At 42.9% G+C, this 23,677-nt stretch overlaps 1 protein-coding gene across 5 annotated transcripts in view; it reads left to right on the top strand.

Moving 5' to 3' along the window:
- The window catches only part of YIPF1 (Yip1 domain family, member 1), a 34,622-nt gene extending 16,954 nt beyond the window's left edge, over positions 1-17,668 (top strand). For 3 of the 5 annotated variants that reach the window (XM_008581865.1, XM_008581869.1, XM_008581868.1), the window contains exons 7-10: positions 639-805; positions 1,192-1,374; positions 5,698-5,795; positions 15,422-16,522. In XM_008581865.1, the coding sequence (XP_008580087.1) occupies positions 639-805; positions 1,192-1,374; positions 5,698-5,787 (440 nt within the window). In that variant the 3' untranslated portion in view covers positions 5,788-5,795; positions 15,422-16,522. Of the gene's footprint in view, positions 1-638; positions 806-1,191; positions 1,375-5,697; positions 5,796-14,828; positions 16,523-16,929 lie in introns of those variants that run through there. The other 2 variants (XM_008581867.1, XM_008581866.1) reach the window with 2 other exon arrangements.
- Positions 17,669-23,677: the final 6,009 nt, after the last annotated feature.

The following is a 23,677-nucleotide window of genomic DNA, read 5'->3' on the forward strand; positions in this document are numbered from 1 at the left end:
GGAGGAGAGAGTTACAGTGATATACTGAACATTGCTGTTCTGAGGAGCCACTAACTAGCATTTCCACTACAGAGGCAGAATTATTTATTTCAGGAAGAAAGTGAAACGAGAGTATTTCAAGCAATTCATCAATGAGCTGGAACTCCCTATTTCAGAGACAGAAGGAACTCTAAATAGCATGGAGAGCAAGTTAATCTGTACCCAGGGTATTTTAATAAATTTGCTAAGGAAATCAGTGTCAGCTCTTGTTATACAAGAGAGGGGGAAGATTTCTTCCAAGGGGATAGCTGGCTTTTATTTGATTGAAATGCTCAGTATAATTAAACACTGGCAGTGTGGCCCTCTGAAGTATTTTAATTGCAAAATTCAGTTGTTTAATAATATTAGTTGTTAGTTATTAAGTGAATTATAAAAGTTATATGAGAGACTACTAATCATCACTGCAAAGACAAATGCTGAAGATTTATCAGTTAAACATTTACAGAAGGCCTGCTACGTGTCTGGCCAGTAAGACATGATCCCATGGTCCATTGAAGTAGATTGACATGTCAGGAAATAAGTACAGGAAGGAATTGGAAGTGCTCTGATAGTGTATTAAATGCACGATGGAGGTTAAAACTGTGTCCTGTCATCCTCAGTGTCCATAGCAGCTACAATCATCTATGCCTATGCCTGGCTGGTTCCTCTCTCACTCTGGGGTTTCCTCATGTGGAGAAACAGCAAAGTTATGAACATCGTTTCCTATTCGTTTCTGGAGATTGTGTGTGTCTATGGATATTCACTCTTCATTTATATCCCCACAGCAGTAAGTACCACACTGATGGGACATTCCGAGTGATGTTCTGTTCTGGGTTGAAAATTCAACCAAGAATTTGACCACGCATCAGTATATCCAGCCTAACACTCATGTGCTCTTGAAAAATCCCCTTTGAATTTAGAAGTTCAGCATGAATGGGGCTGGGGAGCCAAGTCCCTTCACTGTATCTCGGGCCCTTCATTATGAAAGCACCTACCTCAGTCTGCATGCTGGTGGTGTTTCTCCAGCCTGTACTGAAAAACCACAGTGGCAGGGGGGGTTCAGCTGCTGATTGGCTCAGGGACCTTTATAAACATGTGTGCCTGGAATGAACAAATGCCTCTCTGAAATCCCTCCAAAGAACCCCTCTCCTTCCTCCTTTTCTCTTATTTCAGATACTGTGGATTATCCCCCAGAAGGCTGTTCGTTGGATTCTAGTCATGATTGCCCTGGGCATCTCAGGATCTGTCTTGGCAATGACATTTTGGCCAGCTGTTCGTGAGGACAACCGGCGCATTGCGTTGGCCACAATTGTGACAATTGTGTTGCTTCACATGTTTCTTTCTGTGGGCTGCTTGGTATGGTCTCATTCCTATATTCATTCCTATGTTCATTATATGCAAATGCTAAAAGACCTCAAACTGTTAGACACAATGGTTCTTTTAAAACTGGCTCCATGAAATACATATTGTTTTAAATAGACTCTCCTAGGTGGGAAGTGGTAAAGTCATGAGCATTTGATTGTAATCTCTGGCTTTACCTAATTTCTGAAATCTGGTTAGGACTTGGTGTCTGGCCAGCGGAAGTGTGGGAGAATGAATGTCTATGTATAGGGTTGGGGAGCGGGATGGGATGAATTCTGCCTTTGGATGCCTTTACTGGTTTTCTGCACATACCTAGAAAAATTTTTGAAATTTAAAGTTTCATAGGTGGAAAGTTTGAGAATGAAGTCAAATGTAGGAAAGGGGAGTTATTTTTAAGCTGAAGAACATTTAAAACAGTTTTTGAGTTTAAAACATCTCATGGATAACCATGTCTCATTAAGTGCATTGGTAAGATCCCGATACTTTATCATTAAGCAAGTCTCATAAAAAGTGCCAAGTTGTGAAGCATAGACCAAGTTTACATGCACTTTGCATGTGCCTCAGCTTTAAACTCTTAAGACAGGACTGTTGGTTTGACTTTTGCCACAGTGACACTATGGAATCTCTGGGTTGATCCCTTGAAATGCTGCTGTGACCCTCTGGGACCCTTCTGTCTGCTGAAGAAGAATGTCCTTTTCATGATGACTAACTCACTGTAACACCTCTCACTGGTGTTCACTCCATCTATCTTCTGAATTGTTTCCCATTATATACCTGGCTGAGAAGTTGGTAGAGAGAAGGAGATGGGAGAAAAGGTGTTGCCTTTTTCAGTTCTGTAAGGAGTAGAGAGGAACAGGGCAGATTGAACAATGGAACAGGGAGGTATTATTATTATTATTTATTAAGAACCCATTTCATTTGGTACCTGCAGCAGGATCTTTTACTTCCTATGCCTGCTACTCCCTTTTGTGGTAATTGGCACTAAAGCTAGGATTTACCTGCTCATCTTCCTGCTCAGAAACTTTCTAAAAGAGAGCATAATTACGAAGTAGAAAGAGCCCTGGACAGGGAGGTGTCAGCCTTGTGAATCTAGGCAAGTGACCTAAATCTCAGAACCTTGGTTTCCTCATCTCTCAGAGATTCAAATTTTTATAGGCTTTTGTGAGATTCAGTGAGATGGCTGTGAAGGTTCTTCATATACTGAGAAGGGTTTTTCAGATGTAAAGAAATTATTAAAGGAGCCCTGTGTCATCAGATGCTGCCAGGGCTAGTGTGCTGCGTATTCCTCCTCAGTGCCCCAGTAAGAGTGGTCCCAAGGTCACACAACCTGGACATGGACTAAGGCTCTGATCTCCCACTCTAACAAAGTGCCCTTTCATTGGTGCCTCTCTCACTGGCATCTTCCCATCTCTCTCCTGAACTTTTTACCCATTATATACCTGGTTGAGGAATTGGTGGATAGAGGGAGGCTGTAGAAAAGGCATTGCCTTGTTCACTTCTGTAAGGCACTCAGGAAGCAGAGCAGATTGGACCATGGAGCAGGGAGGTAATTGTGGGAGATAGAAGAGCAGGCACAGTTTTCTTCTGGAGGAAGGGCACCATTCTGTGGTTGGGTGTTTAGCCAGGGGCGCACCATGTCTGGGTTTTGTTCTCCATGCTGGAGATTGGCTCCTCCTCTCTTTTCTGGAGGAGATGTGCAATGCAGGAGGGCTGACCTAGCAGTTAGGAGACTTGGGTTCTGGTCCCACTTGCATCACTCTGCTTTGGTTATTTCCTTTTTCTGGACTCCCACCTCCTCACTTAGGAAAAGGAGCTAATTGTGCACACTGTAGTTACATTTTTATTGCTGTTTTAAGGACTGAATGATATTTGAACTTGAAAAATATGACAACTCATATGAATGAAAGGCATTATTATTATTAGAAGGGCAGGGATTGTGTGAGGAATTGGCAGGGGAGTTATTTGAGCTGAGGGGCACCCACTGAACCAGATGACCTGGCTTTCTCTCTCTCCCCTGGGGAATGTGGATTGGTGTTCTTGCCTTAGTGCAATGAAGCGTATGATAGCCCTGCACCTGTTGAGGGCCCCTTGGTGACTGCACATGTAAATAATCTCTAAGTTTGTAGAACTAAGGAAGCACCCAGAAGGTGTGTCCTTGGCTGTATGTTTAGAGATGTACGAGCCTATGTTTGAGGTGGTTACTGCTGATTAGAGGGACCTGTGCCTACCTCTACGAAAGAGCCTGGTGATTCACCTTCAAGGCCTCCACAGTTGGGCTGGGCATACATAGACTAGGGCCCAAGTTACTGACTGTGTCGGAGAATAGAAGAGCATAACTGTACTGTGGATGCAAGCATGACTGGATTGAAATCCTAGCTCAGACACAAATCTCTATCTCTTTGAGCCTCAGCTTTCTCATCTATAAAATGGTGATAAAATTGCCTGTTATAGGGTTTTCAAGCAGGTTAATGATCAAGTGTGTACCCAATGCATAGTAGGCAGTCCCCAAAGATAGCTGTGGTTGTTATTAAGCATTTATGGAATTAATGAATCATAAAATTAAAGCTTGTTCAAGGGATGGCCCTTAGAGATCATTTTTTCCAATCCTTATGTTTTACAGATGAGAAAACCAAGGTCCACATGAGTGGAGTGACTTGTCCAGAGTTACAGTGAGTTAGTAACAGAGCCAGGTTTAGAACCTGGGACTTTCGGCTTGTTTGTCTGATGAGGGTTTCCTTCAGTAGCCTGGAAAAAAGGCATTGTTCCCACAACATGGGGGCTCTGTGGCTCAGTGTACCTGCAAGAGAAATGGAGGAGCCCAGCACTAGCAGCACGGCCCCTGTGTCCCCCTTAAGTTAAACTATTCTATCCCTCTTCCAGAAACCAGCTTCAGGAAGGGGCCCTGGGGAGGAAGCCTTTTAAAAGTAATAGAATTGGGCCGGCCCGTGGCTCACTCGGGAGAGTGCGGTGCTGATAACACCAAGGCCCCGGGTTTGGATCCCACATAGGGATGGGCTGATAACACCAAGGCCCCGGGTTTGGATCCCACATAGGGATGGGCTGATAACACCAAGGCCCCGGGTTTGGATCCCACATAGGGATGGGCTGATAACACCAAGGCCCCGGGTTTGGATCCCACATAGGGATGGCCGGTTTGCTCACTGGCTGAGCGTGGTGCTGACAACACCAAGTCAAGGGTTAAGATCCCCTTACCGGTCATCTTAAAAAAAAAAAAAAAAAGTAATAGAATTGCTCTGGGAATGTGACAAACTAGAGGGAGTCTGCAGAAAAAGGCATCAGCTGGAAACTTTGAAAAGGACTGTTGAAGAGTTAACATGGAATAAGAATATGTTGAGGAAAGCTCCAGCATGTCATGTTGGTGCCCCCTTCTGGCTGATAGAGAGCAGAGGTGGTGAAAAACGGTTCTTGACTTGATGGCTTTTTAACTTTTTACCTTCCTAAGGCACTGATGTCAAGGGGGTTAAATTGTAGATGGCAGCCTGGCCGGTTAGCTCAGTTGGTTAGAACGCAGTGTTATAACATCAAGGTCACAGGTTCAGATCCCTGCACTGGCCAGCTGCCAAAAAAAAAAATTGTAGATGGTGAGTGGAAGTACTTATCAAACCTTTCATTTCCAAGCTGAAGAATTATGAGGTAGAGCATGCTTAACACTTTTTTTGCAAAGTCTTTGCAGAAAGCCAGCTAACTGGTTTAGCAGCAACCTATCATAGTTCAGTTCATTAAGTATTGATTGTTGACATAGTGTACCAGGCCCTGTGCAAGGTACTGGAGACACAAAAATTAAGAAAGAGAGTCTTTGCCCTGGAGGAGAGACTGTATAATGCAGTGATTAATGGCTTGCATTTTGGAGTCAGACAGACCTAGGTTTGGGTCCTGGTTCCACTATGCATTAGCCACGTGCACCTGATCGAATGACAGCCTTTCTGAGCCTCAGTTTCTTCATCTGTCTAGTGAGGATAATCGTAACAAAGGTTGTTACGAAGATTAAGTCATGTAATATAGAAAGTGTTCAATGGTTCTCACAATTGAGTAAGTGAGACAGACATAAACAGAGATGGTTGTAGTTCATTGTGATGACAAATATGATAAAGGATACATAGGGGCCATGAGAGCCCAGAAGTACTGTTACCATGGAGTCTAGAAGAACATTGACTGGGACCATTGTTTTTTAACTCCATCATGGATCTCTTTTCTTTGTTCTTTTTTTTTTGTTGTTGTTCTTTTTTTTCTTTTTTCATATATATTTTATTTTATTTTATTTATTTATTTATTTATTTTGGATCTCTTTTCCTGTAGGCGTATTTTTTTGATGCACCAGAGATGGAACATCTCCCAACAACTATAGCTACTCCAAACCAAACAGTTGCAGCAGCCAAGTCCAGCTGATGAGAAATGTAAGAGATTGTATATTTATATTCTTGCTGTGTGGTATAGTCAGAAATGGGTAGGAGCATCTGTTCTGTCACTGTTAGCATCAAGAATAGAGGGGGCCAAACCCTTTTTAATGTGGGTATGTGCATGTACATGTCTGTGTATACATGTCCCTTTTGTTTTCTTGTTTTTTCTTGTTTTTTGTGTAGATGTGTCCCTCTTGTTTTGGCTTCAGTTTTGAAATCCATGTGATATTGGCTTTCTAGAATTGGGGAACCTGAGCTCTTAGATTCTTCTGCAAGAGGAGCTCCTGCCTCTGGTCTCAGCATCCCCTGTCCTCCACTCCCTGTGCTCTTTCTAGCAGCACAGTGTGGGTTTGTTCCACTTGATAATAGTCCTGGTGGTTTTTTCTAGTGTGTCTGTGACTTCGCAGGCTGGCCTCAGATGCTGAGTGTGGCCCTTCTTGAATCACTCATAGGGTTCTCCAAAGCTTACGGTTTTCATGTTTCATTTGTTCTCAGGGCCTCTTTGGTGATTTCACTGTCAGTGGTTAGCTCAGTGGGTTAGAGTACAAGAAAAAGACCCAAGTTCATGGCTTGTTTCTTGCCTCCCTGTTCCACCTCCTCAGTATACCAAGGCTACAGCCATGTTAAACTTCTTGCCATTGCCAGAACATATCATGCCTTTGCACTTGCTGTTCTAGTTGTCTAAAATTTCCTTCCCTTCCACCAGTCATCACTTACCTTGTGATCCCATTACACTTCGTATTATGTCACTCTCTTACGATGCTTAAAACACTAATTGTAGACTGTCCGTTTGTCCTCCTGCCTGTCCACTCATTCGTTCAGTCATTTATTTATTCACTTGTTCTCTGTGTGCTAGTGTCTCCCCAGTTAGACTAAGGTCCATAAGAGTAAGGAATGGGTGTTACTCTATATCTTCATTGCCTACCACATAACCTGGTATACAATGGGTACTTAGTAAATTCTTGTGGAATGAATGAATGAGGCCACACTCTGCACATGGTCTCACTGTGGGCCAAGAACCTTTACTGTGTTTTGTAATCACAGACTGTTCTTTCTGTCCAAGCTACTGTCTCTCAGAGCAACGGGGTATGTGCGAAAACCAGGGGCTTTAGAGTCAAATAGAATTAAAATTAAAATCCCAGCCCTACCATACACTAGCAATATGCCTTGGGCAAGGGGCTTACTTTCTTTGAGCCTCAGCTAACTTATCTATAAAATAGGGATGACACAACCTATGTATAGATATATTATACTATAATTATAATGAAGATTAGAGATGATGTTTATAAAAGTTCCTGGCACATAGTTAAGGTGCTCTGTAATAAAATCAAAGCTACTGCCCCTCTGAGAGGGTCAGTAATTTGTATTGAAATTTGGTGGTTCCCACTAACTTTACTTTGACCCTTTATATCCTTTTTTTTTTCCCCTCACCACTATACTAATGAGGATTTATTTCCTTTTTGTAAAACAAATGGGGATTTTCCCTCTTAGTTGAGGAATTCAGGTAGCAGGCCCTGCAAGTTGATAAGGTGTGACTGGTCAAAGGTGACTCCAGTGAGCTTGGTAAGACAGTCACCCTGGCTAAATTAGGGACCTATTGTAAAATGTCACAGTCCACCACCTTCCCCTCTTCTTCTCTTCTCATGGGTATGTGATGTTAGAATGAAATAAGGTCGAGACCCTGGAGACAGTATGGGCTTCCCTCCTCATTTTACAATGAGGAAGCTGAGGCCAAGAGAGGACAGTGCCTTGCCCAAGGCCACCCCAGAGTTAATTGGCAAACTAGTGTATGTCATATTCCATTATATAAAACACTTTCCAGATCACTCTCTCTTGCCAGCCCTTTACCCTATTGTATAGATGAGACTAGGCTTAATAAGTCTGAGTTGACCTACCTCTTAGAGGCAGAGCTGAGACTCAAACCTGAGTCTTGGGAAGCCAATTTCTGAGCTTTTCCACTTTTCCATTTTTTAGACTGATACTCTTTTTACCACTAAAATTCACAGGCTTCTACTAATGACCTTTGGCTTTGTTTGGAGCCCCCCTTTGCTGGTCTGGAGATGGCTTTAGTTCCCTGGTCTCCATACTTCTTTGATTGCATGTTCTATCAGTTAAGAGTTTGAGTACTTTATTAATTGCCTACTGCTGCCCAGCAATATTAACACAAATACACATTCTCACAGTTTCTGTGGGTCAGGAAGCTGAGCATAGTTAAGCTTGCTCCTGTCCTTCAGGTTGTCTCACAAGGCTGCAAAGTGTCTACCAGAGCTGGGGTCTCACCTGAATGCCAGGCTGGGGAAAGATCTTCTTCCCAACTCACATGTTTGTTGGGAGGATTCAGCTCCTTATAGCTGTGAGAATAGGGGCCTCCTTGCTGACTGTCATCTGGAGGCTGCCCTCAGTTGCTTGCCACATGGGCCTCTTCATATGATGGCTTACTTTATCAAAGCCATAAAGGGAGAGTCAATAAAGAGTCTGTAAGCAAGATAAGAGGCACAGTCTTATGTGATGTAAACATGGAAGTCATGTCCCTCACCTTTGCTGTATTCTATTGATTGGAAGCAAGTCACAGTTCTCACCCACACTCAAGGTGGGGAAGGGGATTACACAAGGGCACGAGTACCTGGAGACAGGGATCACTGGAGGCCATTTTAGAGTCTCTACCACAGGCACACACCAGTGATATGTGTATATTTAAAGTGTTTGCATATACCGTTGCCAATCCATATAGTAACTATTAAAGCTTAATTCCTTATTTATTTTTTTTTTTTTGTCTTTTTTCATGTCCGGCAACGGACCGCAACCCTCAGTGTCGCGCCCGTACCAGACCGGGACTGGCAACGGGATCGCAGCCCTCGGTGTTGCTCCCACGCCTCGCTCAGCCAGTGAGCGGGAACCGGTCTGTATGTGGGATCCGAACCCTCAGTGGGAGTGCCGCCGCGCTTCCCAAGCGGTGCACTGTAGCAGTGTGCCACCGAGTCGGCCCAATTCCTTATTTTTTTGATGAAATATAAACAGGAATTCTAATATTTTCCTTTCACAACCTCAGTGGATTGTTTTTGGAGCCTGTGACCTTAGAATGAGCATATGGTGGCTTGTTTGCATTACGGTTTAATTGTCTACACACTTGTATAGCTCATCCTGCAGATGGACTTCCTTGACTGTTGGTGAGAAGGCCCTAGGGCAGGGTGGGACTCTTCCTCAGACCAAAGTCCATGGGGAAGGGGCAGAGTCTTATTTGACTTGGGCTCCCCAGTGCCTAGCCTAATGCCCACCTGGCACAGACAAAGCAAGTGCTTAGTTAATGTTGGGTGGGTAGATGTGACCCTTTGTAAGATTAAGGCAGAAGTCAGGATGTAGACTTTTACCAGAGGTGCTGTGGCTCACTGAGCCCCAAGTCATCAGTGATTCTTATTCACACATTTATTGAGGCACTCTTTGGGCCAGGCACTGGGGACCTAGAAAATTAGGTATAGTCTCTGTCTCAAGGAACCACAATCTGATGTGTAAAACAGCAAAACAAATAATGTGAGAAGTGCCATAGACAAGTTGTCAGCTGTGCACTGTTGGGGCATGAAGGGTGTGACTCACTTGGCCCAGGGGAAGGCTTCGCAGAAGGGTCTTCTTTGAATAGGGTCCTGAAGGTTGACTAGAAGCAGTTCAGTTACTCGTTCTAAAAGAAGGAGTCAGCTTCCCATGGCTTTTGGGAAGGTGAAGATGTATAGGCTGTTCAGTCAGACCCGATGGCATTATGTGGGCTCACATAACTGAGAGCAAGAAAATCTGAGCCCAGCTGGGGAGGGACAGAGGTAGAGGACATCAGTTGTTGCCTGGGTCTCTCTGTTGGCCGGGAATACCTGACATCACCCTGGTGAGAGCTCCTGAGCTGGGACTTCAGTGCCTTCCTTACATTTTAGTTGTACAGGCTCTGGACCAAGTGTCCCAAGTGCTGTAACCCCTCAGAGAGTCAAAGCAGTATCTGAGAAGAGACTGGCTCTCAGGGCCCTTGAAGATCTCGCATCCTGGTTTACACAGATTTGACACCTCTGGGCTTTGCTCAGATCTGTAAATGTGGGTGTCAGTACCTCCATTTGGGTATCTAGTCTCCAAATGAGATAGTGATGAACAGCTTCTTTGTAGTCTCCCTGGCAGAAGCATCAATCGCTTTGCCAATAAGAGAGGCTTCCCAGAGCCCTGGGCACTGCAGATTTATGAGCTGGCTGTGCCTTCTGTTGTAATCTTTGGACTCCCAGCTTTCACTGAAAAAGAATGGCTTCTATTCTCACTGATAACCTTCCCCATGTAAATCTGTGCATTGGAAGGCTGAGCCTGGAATGGATTCCTGCAAGAGCATTAACCCCTTCTCTCTCCCTGGAACCTCAGGATCTTAAGGGAGCCTCCAATTACTTGTAATGGAAGCTACCCCTACATAAGTCATTGAAATCGTATAAAGAATATCTGGCTTCCTTCCTTCCTTTTTCATTAACTTATCACCTGAGGACCATTACCTTTTCTTTTCTGAGCCAAGACACTGTTAAAGCCTGGAAACTGACCTTAGGAAGCCTTGCTTTGCCTTAAGGGATGGGGTATCTGCAGGAGCACATCCAGACTGGGGCTGCCTTCTCAAGGGTGGTGATAAGTGGGTCTGTCCAGAGGAGGGTGGGTCTGTCCAGCAGATCACTGCACTGCAGTGTGATAGGGCTTTAATAAGAGATGAACAAAGGGCTTCTAGAGAGTCCTTTGTAATTAAAACCCTCCTGATTTGATACACAGAGTTTGTATGCAATTATCCTTTCACTTGCTCATGTCAAGAGTGTTCTTTTCATAAACAGAAGGTACAAATCTTTTTACTAGGTTTCTATACATCAATTCTTTTATTGTGAAATGAGCTTTTAACACAATGCTATAATCCCCTTTAATGCAGCATCCAAATTGCATGATTTCACACTGTAGCTGATACTATTTTCTACTGGCCCCTATTCCTTTCCAGACCATGTCTGTAATGGCCCTGCCCAGAGATTCCATGTTCAGTTCCTGGGCTATTTCTTTCTCAGTTTTCTTCTTCGTTCCCTTTTTTTTAAAGGTAAATTGGGGGAAACTGGGATGGCCAGAGGGCCAATACAATAACTTTTTATTTTTATTTTTTTAACTTATTTTAGTAGGAAATTTTAAACAGACAAAAGTGGAGTGAAAAGTAAATGTTAATTTACTATTTGTTTTGTACTAATTGTCTACTAATTGTTTTGTATTAATTCTTGCAACAGTTGTCTACTCATGGCCAATCTTGTTTCATTCATACACCCATCTACTCCCCACCTCTTTCCTCCATATTATTTTGGAGCAAATCTAAGACATCCTATTATTTTATCCATAAAGGTTTAAATTCTGTATAAAAGATACTCTGTTAAAAATATAACCATAATACCGTAGTCACACCTAACAAATAACTCTTTAATACCAAATATACTCCAATACTTGAATTTCAGTTTACTTTATAAATATTATAAACTTTTTTCCGTCTTGTTTGAATCAGATACAAACAAGGTCTACTTATTGCAACTGTTTGATGTGTCCCTTAAGTGTCTTTTAAATTATAGACTCTTACTCCTTCTCCCTCCCTTTCTTCTTGCCATTTATCTGTTGAAGAATCATTCATCCTATAGTTTCTCATTGTGTGGATCTTGCTGATTATTATTATTATTATTATTTTAAAGATGACCAGTAAGGGGATCTTAACCCCTGACTTGGTGGTGTCAGCATGACATTCTCCCAAGTGAGTTAACCGGCCATCCCTATATGGGATCTGAACCCATGGCCTTGGTGTTATCAGCACCACACTCTCCCAAGTGAGCCATGGGCCGGCCCTTGGATCTTGCTGATTATATCTCCATGATGTCATTTTTTTTTTTCCTTTTTGTCTTTTTTACTGACCGGTAACGGGATCGCAACCCTCGGTGTCGCGCCTGTACCGGGGACCGGCAATGGGATCGCAACCCTCGGTGTTGCGCCCACACCGCACTCAGCCATTGAGCGGGAACCGGTCTCCACATGGGATCCGAACCCTCGGCAGGAGTACCGCAGCGCTCCCAAGCGGCGCACTCTCCAGTGTGCCACCGGGCCGGCCCCATGATGTCATTTAAAATGTTACTCTGTTCTCTGTTTTTGCAGGTTGGTGGTTGGCTCTAAAGGCTTGATCAGATCCATGTTGGATTTTTTTTTTTTTTTTTCAATCCTACTTGGTGTGCACTGTTAAATTCTTCCGTCTCAAAACTCATGATGTCTCATTCTTTCTTTCTTTCTGATGTTAGTGGCCATTAATAAGAAATGCCTAAATCTGTTCATTCACGAGGGGTTTCAAAATGGTGATATTTAAATTCTATCTTTTATAGTTTATTAACTAGAATACTACTAATAAAAAACCTCCCTTCATCTGCTATTTGTTTATCCAGTGATATAGTTTGCATAAGAAAGGCAAGATAAATTATTTTTTTCCTTTGTTTATTGCTTCCAATAGTAGTTGGTTCATCAGTGCTCTTCAGTAATGACCCAGTAGTTTCAGTACATTGTAAATATTATCGTTATCAATGCTCAATTGTCCCATCTTTGGCTGTTGGCAGCCTCTTCAAGTTGGCTCCTGAGTCCTGTTGACACAACCCTAGGAGTCTCTGATAACTGCCTTGCTATGTTATGACAAAATGTTCTAGGCTCATTTTGAACATTTCCTGTCCCAGACCCAGCCGGAGCCATTTCTCTAAGGAGTCTTGGTTCCTTTCAAAGGGAAATGGTATTTCAAGATCACAGTCTGAATGCCAGTGATGCTCATTGCAGCTGGCTTGGTCATTGTTTTCAGGCCTTTTTGGGGTTCAAAGCCAGGAAATATGTTTGTTTGCTTGTTTGTTTATTAACTTTTTAAAGAAAATACATTGTGAGTTCATACTGATACTTCTAATTCCTATGTAGTACTATAAAGTTTTTACTAAATTATTTTATCTTATGTCTTTATATCCTTTTCCCCATACTGAGATGATACCAATAATGATAGAATTGGAATATCACATAGTACTTATTTGTTTTATCCACCATATACTCACAACAGTCTAATAATAACAGCACCAACACTAACACTAATTACTGGAAATATTTAAATTCTTTTAAGAATTTTTTCTTAAGTTTTGAATGCCTTTCCTTACCTTGTCTACTTGGCAATTTCCTATTTAATCTTTAGGACCTGCTTCAGCTACCTTCGCTTTGGGGAAGTTTTTCTTCTCCAGGTACTATTACCTACTCCCTTCTTCGTGCTCTACTGCAGCTCTTTGTATGCTCTTCTATTATGACAACTTTCTTATTTACTGTAACTTCCTTGAGGGCAGAACTTTATTTACAATATAGCCTCAGCACCCAGCAGACATAAGGAGAAAGCTTGGTTTTGAACAAATGACCGTTGATATGCATACCATGTGGCACTCAAAACTTTCCTGGGTTTATTTGCCAAGTCATTTGGGAAGTCTTTACCTGTTCATTCATTGAGGTTCTTAGTACATGCTGAGGCTACTGAGGTGAACAATGGAGATAGGTCCTTACCCTCTCAGATTCTATACCCCAATTTTATATCTCATGCATCATAGACTAGCAGGACCTTCTAAATTAAAGAGAGAATAGTGACTATAAGAACTTCTGATTGGAACACCCCAGATCAGACAATGGTGATGTTGGTCAGGCAGGGGTACAGGGCTGGGGCAAGGAAAGGAGCAGGGAATGCTTGTGCCACAGTAGGGCCACCCAAGATCGGGAGCCAGAAGAGACCAGGAGTCAGGTCTTGGGCCAAGAAGCAGTAGAGGCAATCTTTGAGCAACAAGGAAGTGCTGGCTGATAGTGACATTCTGGATCAAGTGTGGCATAAAGGGCAGTATCATCTTATGTTACACTCTCTGGCCTAAGTGCCAAAACTTCCCAACCTCTTCCCTACAGGCCGCCCATTAAAAGTTGGCAGCAGAAGGGTATTTCCTGTTTTTAAATTCTTCTCTCATCTTGACATTAATTTGGAATAGACAGCCAGAAGAACGAGAGAAAAACAGAGTATATATTTATGAAAATAAAATGTTTAGTGCTTGCCTTTTAGTGGACTGGCTGGTCTGTACCTTTAGTGTTTCAGAAACCCAAGCTGATGTTTACTGGAAGGCTGATAAGGGCTTTAGATTGTTTTACTCCAGCAAATTATAGCTTCCACCCTTCTCTAACTGCTTTTCACAGGTATTTTGTTGGCGTTGTTTCCCTTTTCTTGAGCCAGTATACTCAGGCAGATAGCCGTTGCCTTAGCTCGACCTTCATGGTGTGGTCAGACACTGATGTCTGAATGTGGTGCTGCCCCTGGGAGGCTTCTAGGGAGGCTTGGCTCATTCTCTAAGGTGGAAGGCTGTGCATTAGGAAACCTTGTCTGCCACACTCCTTAATCTCCCTTGAATTTAACTGTTTCTAGGCCTTCTTTCCAAGTCCCTGTCTCTTGTAAATCACCAACTCGGTGTACCAGGAGATGCCTCAAATTCATTATGTTCCAAACTTAAACTTGTCCTCTTCTACAGCCAGATCTTGTTATGTTTTCCAGTCTCAGTGGATGTCACCGTCGTCCACGCTGTCCTTGACTTCAGACTAGGCTAGATTCCTTATTATACCCTTTCAGTAATTTGGAATTATAATTATAAATAAGTAATGTTTTATGTATTTGTTTACACTATAGTTGCCCCTGCTAGACTGTAAGTTTCTTGAGAGTTGAGACCATGTCTGACCAATTCATTATTGTACCCAGTGCCTGGCACATGAGTCCTCAATAAATGTTTGTTGGATTAAGAAATCCACCCTGTCACCCAAGCTAGAAATTCCAACATCAATGTAGATCCCTCCCTCTCACCTTCCACATCTCATCAGTCAGCAAGACTTGTCTCTCCTACCTCTGAAATATTTCTCATATTTGTCTTATCCATACCCAGCATTCAGGACCCAATCTCCACCTCTTTTTTTTTTTTTTCCTTCCAGTTCATCTTATATGGAGCCACCGGGGTCTTGGAAAATTTATAAATCTGACCATGCCTTTGAGTGTGTCACTCTGCTACTTAAAAAAAAAAAAGTTCTGGCCTCCTGTTGTCTAAAGAAGAAAATTCAAACTCCTTGTATTGCCGTGATCTACCCCTGACCTATTTGTCCTGTTCATATGCTGCACTGTCCCCTTTATAAACTCATGTTTCAACTACCACACACTGCTTTCCAGTTCCCAGATATTTATACGTCCCTCCGTATCCACTTTCTCCTCCTTTAGTGCCTAAAACAGTGCTGTCACAGAGAAGAGAGGAAGAGGGTGGGTGAAGGTAGCTTTGGGATCTGGGTTGGAGAAAGTCACTGGGTTTCCAAGGAAACAAAGGAGAACTTTTAAAAATGTCATCTACCCTCCAATAGTAATCTCTATGAGCAAAGAAATCAGAGCTTGAGGCTGAAGATTTTGGGAATTGCTGGCGGCGGACGGCTCTGGTTTTGAAGTTTACCTCTAGACATAAACAAACACCCTTTTCTGCAGTTTAGCTCCTTTTTGTAGGGGGGAATTCTTTATTTTGAAAGTTGCTCTTGTTTTTCAGTTCTCTTTTATGTTTTTTGGAGCGTGGTTCTTTTGGACATGGCATCCACTAGAGGAAAGCAGAATGACCAAAGCCATCAGGAAAATGGATGGGATGGCACAAACCCCCAACATCTGGATGGTGCCACCCTGAAGCCTAATCACCTACTTAACAAACAAAATTAAATGTTGTCCAGCACATGTGTCTTTCAGCTCTTCTTTTTCACTCATTGATTACCATTGTGACTATGCGCTGATTTGGATTGAAATGTGAGGTATATTAGTCAGGGTTCTCCAGAGGGACAGAACCAATAGGATACATATATAGATATATGAGATGGGATTTATTAGGAAAACTAGCTCATGTGATTATGGAGACTGGGGAGTCCCATCACAGGCCATCTGTAAGCTAGTGACCCTGGGATGCTGGCAGCACGGCTTGGTCCATGTCCAAAGGTCTCAGAACCAGGGAAGCCAGTAGCGTAACGCTCAGTGTGAGGCTGAAAGCCTGAAAACTCGAGGGGGCCGGTGGTGCAAGTACTAGAACCCACAGGCCAGAGAATCTGGAGTTCTGATGTCTATGGAGGAGAAGAAGAGTGTCTCAGTTCCAGGAGAGAGAGAGAGGAAATAGCCGTTCTTCTGCCTTTTTTGTTTTATCTGGGTCCCCACTGATTGGATGGTGCCTGCCCACATTGAGGCCCACATTGATCTTCTGCACTCAGTCCACTGATTCACACACCAGTCTCCTCTGGAAGTACCCACACAGACACACTCAGAAATAATGCTTTCTCAGTTCTGTAGGTATTCCTTAATCCAGTCAAGTTGACACCTAAAATTAACCATCACACAAGAGAAGGGGTTAGGCATGCTCAGGTGCCTCACCATTTGCCTCCCACAGTCATATGAGAAGCTTCACTGTATGTAGGTGCACCCTTAATACTTGAAATGGACCTGTCCTTTCTGGGAATTATGTACAGATTACATGGGTGACCCTCTTTCCAAATGCATGCCATCCTAAAGTAACCAAACAGTATGAACCTTGGGATTAATTGGGAACCTGAAAATTTGTCTTTGGTAACTGGACAACTGAACCTAATGGTTGTAAAATAAATATCTCATATAATGTCTGTGTCTGCATTTCATGGCTTTGACCTCTAGTTTTTCCTTGATATTTTATCTGTAGCATGCTGGAGTCTGTTGGGAATCTGATTTAATGTGCTAGGTGTTATGATGTGTAGGATAAAATGGACATCTGCATTGTTTCTCCTATAACTATGAAACATTGGGTTTAAAGAACATGCTCGTTTACAACCTATTTTGACACAGATTTTAGAAAATTCTCTTAGGGCACTTTGATTGCTTCTTCAAGGTGGCATGACTTCCTAGTAAGAGTGCATTAAAGGGAGAAACCAGTGACACTGCAAAGATATGTTTTTATACTTTTTGTTCAAAATGCATATTATCTGGGAGGCTGAGCTTCTAGCAGGTCAGGATTGCTGATTCTCTGCTGTTTCTGTTGTCTTCTTCCAGATAGAGCTCACTGTGTATTTCTGAGACAGCAACAAAGACTCATTTGGACTTAAAAGGTTGACCATGCTGATAAAGGAAGATGCACATAAATTCAGGCTACCTTGAGCTTAAGGTCACTTTGGCATACCTCCCATCAAATACTGAATATCTCTCCCATTGATTTATTCAACAAATATATGTTGAGCACCTACTAGGTTCTGGGCACTATTCTAGGTACTGGGGCTAGAACAGTGAACAAAACCGACAAGCTCCCTGTTCTTGCGGATCTCACGGTATAGTGCTCTTGGCTTAGTGGTTGCCAACCTCAGCCTCTCAAGGCAGCGGTTTCTTCTTTTGAACAACTTGCTCTGTTAGAAGTGCCTCTGCACTTTCACTGGCTGGTCCTAGCTCTACCCCTGGGCCTCACAGAAGAAGTCTGAGCCTTTTTCCCTTCCTTGACTTCATATGTTTGAAGGCTGCTGTTTTGTGTCCCTGACTGAGAAGAGTCCGGCCAAATATTTCTGTTGTCTTCAAGGACTCTTCAGAGAACTTAGTGTCCATACCAGTCACCCTCAGCTGGTACCCTGGCTTACTGTTTAATACTTTCTTCTGCTACCCAAGGCAGTGGTTCTGATGCATACAGATCCTGTGAATTTTCCTGTACAAGCCATCTGCAACCTCCTCTTTGGATCTCCTACAAAGAAGGGCAGGATTTTTGTCCTATTGAAGAACAGAAACATATAAATATCTTTTATCCATATGCAAGGAGTGATGAGGATAAAATTGTGTCCCCCAAATTTTCATGTATTAGTAACTTAATCCCCATTGTGACAGCATTAAGAGGGTGGGAAGTCCTATTATGGTAATTGGAAGGTGGGGCCTTGAAGAGGTGATTAGATTGTGAGGACTGTACCCTTGTGAATGGATTAATGGGAGTAGTTCTGATGGCTTTAAGAGGAAAGCAAATGAAGAGGTTAGCTCACTCTCTCTGCTCAAGTTACCTGCCGGGTGACACACTGTGTTCCTGAATAGAGTTGCCACCAACAAGGCCCTCACTAGATGTGTTTCCCAGAATTTCGACTTCCCATCCTCCAAAACTGTAAGGAATAAATTAAATTTCTTTACATATTACCCATTTTCAGGAATTTCTGTTATAAGCAACAGAAACAGACTAATACAAGGAGGAATATGGTTACCACTAAGTGCTTTTAAGTTGGTATGATAGGTAAATTTTCCCAGAAATATGTTTAGATATTCTGTAATAAAGTGATCATGATTTAGTTTTTAATTAAGGATTTTAGACACAGCCAGCATCATAAATTAGCACCATTATCTTATACAGGAAAGGACATTATTATTATTTTTTTTTTGGTCTTTTGTCTTTTTCTGTGTCCGGCAACGGATTGCAACACTCAGTGTTGCCCCCGTACCGGACCGGGGACCGGCAACGGGATCGCAACCCTCGGCGTTGCTCCCGCGCCTCGCTCAGGCAGTGAGCGGGAACCGGTCTGTATGTGGGATCCGAACCCTCGGGCGGGAGCGCTGCCGCGCTTCCCAAGCGGCGCACTATCCAGCGCGCCACCGGGCCGGCCCAGGAAAGGACATTATAATATCCAAGAATCTGGAAGGGCATAATCTCATTACTAAAAACTTGAATAAATTTAGCTTTATGAAAAACTGAGTAACTTAATTTTTTCTCACCTAACCAAGGACCAGTGAAAATTTTATGAACAAACCAGTACCATCATTTGGGAGCCACTGCTCTTTAGATCCCCATGTAGTACTTATGAATTACATTCAGCTATAAAAGAACACTGACAAGCAGTGGCTTAAACAAATTAGCAATTATATGTCTCTCACTAATATAGAAGCTTAAAGATAATCAGGTTAATATGGTGTAGAGCTAGGGCTGGGTCTGGAGCTCACAGACCCCTCGAGCCCGTTCACAAACTCTTCACATGCAGGTCTATGAGCTAGGTAACAGGAAAAAGATCCTTGGAGCCTTAGTTGAAGTAGGAATAGTTTTTATTTAGCAGACACACATCTAATAGGCAGTACAAAGAGAAACTCAGAAACTCCACTGCTACTGGCAAAGTCCACAGAAAAACTGAGCAGCTGCCAGCAAAGTAAACATGCTCTATTTTTAGATGCAAACTCTACTGGCCAGAGCTGCTTCACAAACTAAAGAACACACAATAGCAACAAACTAAAAAGATACATGGGTGTACATGTGCACTAACTCCACCCACATGCAACTTGTTTACAAGAAATGTGCTGCACCATACCCAACGGGACCTGAGGTGAGGGGGTGGGGGGCCCTGACCAAACTACTATATTTTCCCCACGTATGGCTGTTCCATTATGCCATTAGGTATTCTGGCGACTTCTATTTTCTTATTTTTCTTCTGCTCAGCAGTCCTTAGCGTTAATTTGTCATCACCTGATCCCAAGATGCCTGTACAATCTCCAGCAAAGTGTAGGTAGTGTGGAGCCCAGCTCCAGGACAAAAACCTGTGCGTGACCTTTTAGGCCCGACAAGGGCTTTACCTGACAGGCCTCATGGGGAAAGCTGCCCTCCCATATCAAACTAGGTGCACAGCCTGTGCCTTGCATCTCTGAAGGGATTGTAGTCAGGGACTCAGCCTCCTTGCCACCAGCCGGGCTGTGCTCTTAATGCATATCTGCATTTCCAGCCCAGGTTCCTGCATTTGGAGGCCTCCTTATAAGGGCGAGGGGAGCCCTAGCTGCAGCCTCTCTCAGGTGCCTATGCCAACTTATTGGGGTAAAAGAGGAAGAGGGCCTTGAAGATAGTTTTCTTTATGCTCAGTATTATACTTTCGACTCATTGTCCTTTCCCCTCTCCTCCCCAGCCCCCAGTCCATAAAATGGCAGGAGCCTTTTGTTTGGGGATCCTTTGGTAGTGAAACAATCCCCACTTCTGCACTGACCCAGGGGAGAAAATGGAATATTAGGGGAGCTGGCACTTTCTTCTCTCTAGTCTCTTGCTTATGCCATCACAGTAAGTGTTTAAAGACGTGGCTACTAGTCATTTTCAGTTGTCTTAATCAACTGCTCAAACACCTGGCATCTCAGTGCTCTGAGCTCAGTTCAGCTCTGACAGGCAGGAAGAAGGGAAAGGGCTAAGGGGGTAGGCCAGCTGAGTTGGCCTGCCTTTGAAAGAGCTTTCTCCAGAGCCTCGCCCAATATCTTCTGCTTCTATCCTGTAAGTCAGAAGTGTATCACATGGTAACCTCTTTTAGAAAAGTTAGTGGATGGTGGTTTGTCCATTGTCAGTTTGATTCCATTGGTTGGTTATCATATAAAGAACTGAGGGAAATGAATTTTGGGAAGACAGCAGCAGCACTAGCATAGTTTTTGAAACTCCCTGAATTCCCTCATAAAGACAGCAACTGTGACAGCAAAATCAACCTGTGCACAACACCTACAACAAAACTAGGTGACAAGCTATGCCCACAAACCCAAAAGTTCAAGTAGATGGAAACCACTGACAGCTCTCAAGACTGGCATGGTATCTGCATTTTTGTGGAAAGCAGCAGAGGGAAGCAACAGGGAGTGTGAGAAATCTGAAGAGAACCCTCAAATAACCAACAGGTGCTCACTGAAAAGTGGACCTATAGGAGAACGGCAGCTGGAGCTGGAGTTTTGTACAACCCGGTCTGCAGCCCACAAGTGTGAGGGCTCCACAGTAAGGTCTGAATAAGCTGGGGCAGCCCAGGTCCTGTGAACTCTCAAAACCAGCCAAACCTTTTGTTTAAGTCCATTTTGTGTTGCTATAACAGAAATACCTGAGACTGGGTAATTTGTCAGGAAAAGAGGTTTGTTTGGCTTATGGTTCTGGGACAGCTGCATCTGGCATGGGCCTCAGGCTGCTTCTACTCATGGTGGAAAAGCGGCAAGCAGCCAGTGGGTACAAGCAGATCACATGGCAGATCACATGGCAACAGGAAGCAACAGAGAGGAAGCAAAAGATGCCAGGGTCCTTTAAACAGTCAGCTCTCGTGGGAACTAATAGAGCAAGAACTCACTCATTACTCTCCCCTCCTCCAGGGAGAGTATTAATCCATTCATGAGGGATCCGCCCCCATGACTCAATCAGTTTCCAATACTGCCACACTGGAGATCAAATTTCCACATGAGTTTTGGAGGGGACAACACATCCAAACTCCATCACCTTCCTTCCAGGGCACCAGGGGAGAAACTGCAGGAAACAATACAAATAGTGTAGGCCAGGGATATTGGGGGGGTGGAAGGGGGGAAGTCCAGATGAGAGTAGGGGAGGAGATCTCAGAAAGTAGGAAGCCATGTTTTTGAACCCTTCATGAAAACAAAAAAGGAAACTGTAGAGCCTTGAGTTTAGAAAAGCAATGTGTGTGTGTGTGTGTGTATTTTTGCCCCCCCAAAAAGAAAGCTGTCCTGACTCACCTCTCCCTTCTAAATGTGCAGGAAAACTAATTCTGTGTAGAAAAGAGCAACAGAGAGGATCCTAGTCAAATCTCATAATGAAGTTATTATAAGAAAAATGGGAAGAAGGAGCAGAGTAACATCCTTAATGGTAATGAGAACATTCCAGACAGGCATGCTCCCAAAGCTAGATAAAAACTATGCCTTAATATTTCAAAATGAGCTAAAAGAAATTAAGAAAATGGTACAATGTATGAAATTAAGGTGCTAATCAGACTTATAAAGCAGGAATAGGTAATAGAACTCATGAAAGAATTGGAAAGAAAAGGGAGAACTCATTTCACAAATGAAGACTGAACTAGAAAAAATATCAGAATAAATATGCACACCCTGCAGATATGTACAATCAACTATGTCCCAATTAAAAAGAGAGAGAATAAATATGCACAACATGTAATGTAGGAGCCCAGCACACAAACAGTCACGGACAATTGGGCTTAGAAGAGCCATTCTGGGGGCCGGCCCGGTGGCGCACTGCTACAGTGCGCCGCTTGGGAAGCACGGTGGCGCTCCCGCCGAGGGTTCAGATCCCACATACAGACCAGCCGCTCACTGGTTGAGCAAGGTGCGGGGGCAACACCGAGGGTTGCGATCCCATTGCCGGTCCCGGTCCGGTACGGGCGTGACACTGAGGGTTGCGATCCGTTGCCGGTCACGAAAAAAGACAAAAAAGGAAAAAAAAAAAAAAAAAGAGCCATTCTGTAAAATGAGGCTTTAAGCAGAATGCTAGCCATAAAGAAGTTTTTGTTTGTTTTGTAAAGAAGTCTTTTTGTAACCTTGGCTCACAGTATAGCTTGTGGGAAAACGTTGTGGGACTTGGTGCTCAGGAGGAGTGAGATAATAGCTAATCAGGAACTGGGCGAACTAACCCTTCTTCCTTTGGGGTCACAGCTGCCCAGGAACCAGACAGCATCGGGCTTGTGGGAGCTGGATAGCACCGCATTCCAAGGATGAATAAAAGAATTACAGAGCCAGATGAAAGAATTATAGTACCGGCCCTCAGATAAAGAAAACCCAGAACCTGCAAAATTTCATGTAGCAGCTTTCTGATGGGTCTAAGCTCCCCTTTTTGTTTCCCACACTCTTCCCTTTAAAAACTCTCACTGAGGCTCTCAAACTTCTGAGACAGTTTGCAACTGACAGTGTCTCCCAGGTTACGCTTCCTGATAATAAAGCTTCCTAAGCTTGCATCAACATCAGACTCTCAAGTCCTTTATTTCCAGGCAAAGGAGAGGCTGTTCTTGGTTACCAGTTACATTAAGGGAATAAAACATAAAAAGAAGAAAAAAATTTACATTCCATAGTGAAGAAGGAGAAATTAAAGAATTCAAGAGAAATTGACAAATACAGAAGATAGGCAAAGAAGATCTAAAGGTGGATGATAGATGTCCTTGAAGAAGAAAAAAATAAAGCAATGGAGAATTAATTTTGAAAAACCTCAGTTAAAATTTTTCTTGGAAACAAAATAAAAAAGATGAGACTAAATAAAGGGTACACCTCATACCTAGGGAAATCAACACAGTAGATCAACACTGAGGCATAATTTAGTAAAACTAGTGAATTTCAAAGAAAAAGAAAAAATATTTGGGGCATCCAGGCTAAAACACAAATTCACTTATAAGGGAAAGAAAATCAGATTGTCATGAGACTTTTTGACAACAGCACTTTACATCAGAAGACTGTAGTAACATATCTAAGATACCCAAAGAACGAAAATGTGAGCTAAGGATATTACATCCAGCTAAACTGACTTTCAGGTGAAAAGACCACAGAAAAGATGCTATCAACATGGAAGAACACACGGAATATTCCCATAAGACCTTCCTGAGGCATCTTCTGGGGAACATACTTCAGAGTGACTGACAAGACATTGACATACAGGTGGTGAGCACTAAATATCTATTTACCTGTAGAATTAAGAGTAAATGATGGTTATAAGGGAGAGAATATAGTTTATAATGGTTATGCGCCCTTAAAATAACTATACAGTATAACCATAAAAAAAAAGGACAGAGAATGGAGAGAGCATTTCTAAAGCAGAATAAGTATGCTGATCACCTCAAAGTTATTAGCCAGGAGTAAAAGAATATTGCTTCAAAGCAGATGCTGGAGGAGAGTGGGTGGAGGCGATACTAATGTTTATGTTGTTCATAAGAGGGAAACAGTAAGACAATAATCCCATAGGGGATTAAAGACGTTATATAAAGGAAATGATTACAGCAAAAATACAAGCCTTTATAAATATTCTTAAAAGGGGAGCACATGCAAATAAAATAGACCACACAAT

The sequence above is a fragment of the Galeopterus variegatus genome, unplaced genomic scaffold, assembly GCF_000696425.1.
Source record: "Galeopterus variegatus unplaced genomic scaffold, G_variegatus-3.0.2 Scaffold2480, whole genome shotgun sequence".
NCBI lineage: Eukaryota > Metazoa > Chordata > Mammalia > Dermoptera > Cynocephalidae > Galeopterus > Galeopterus variegatus.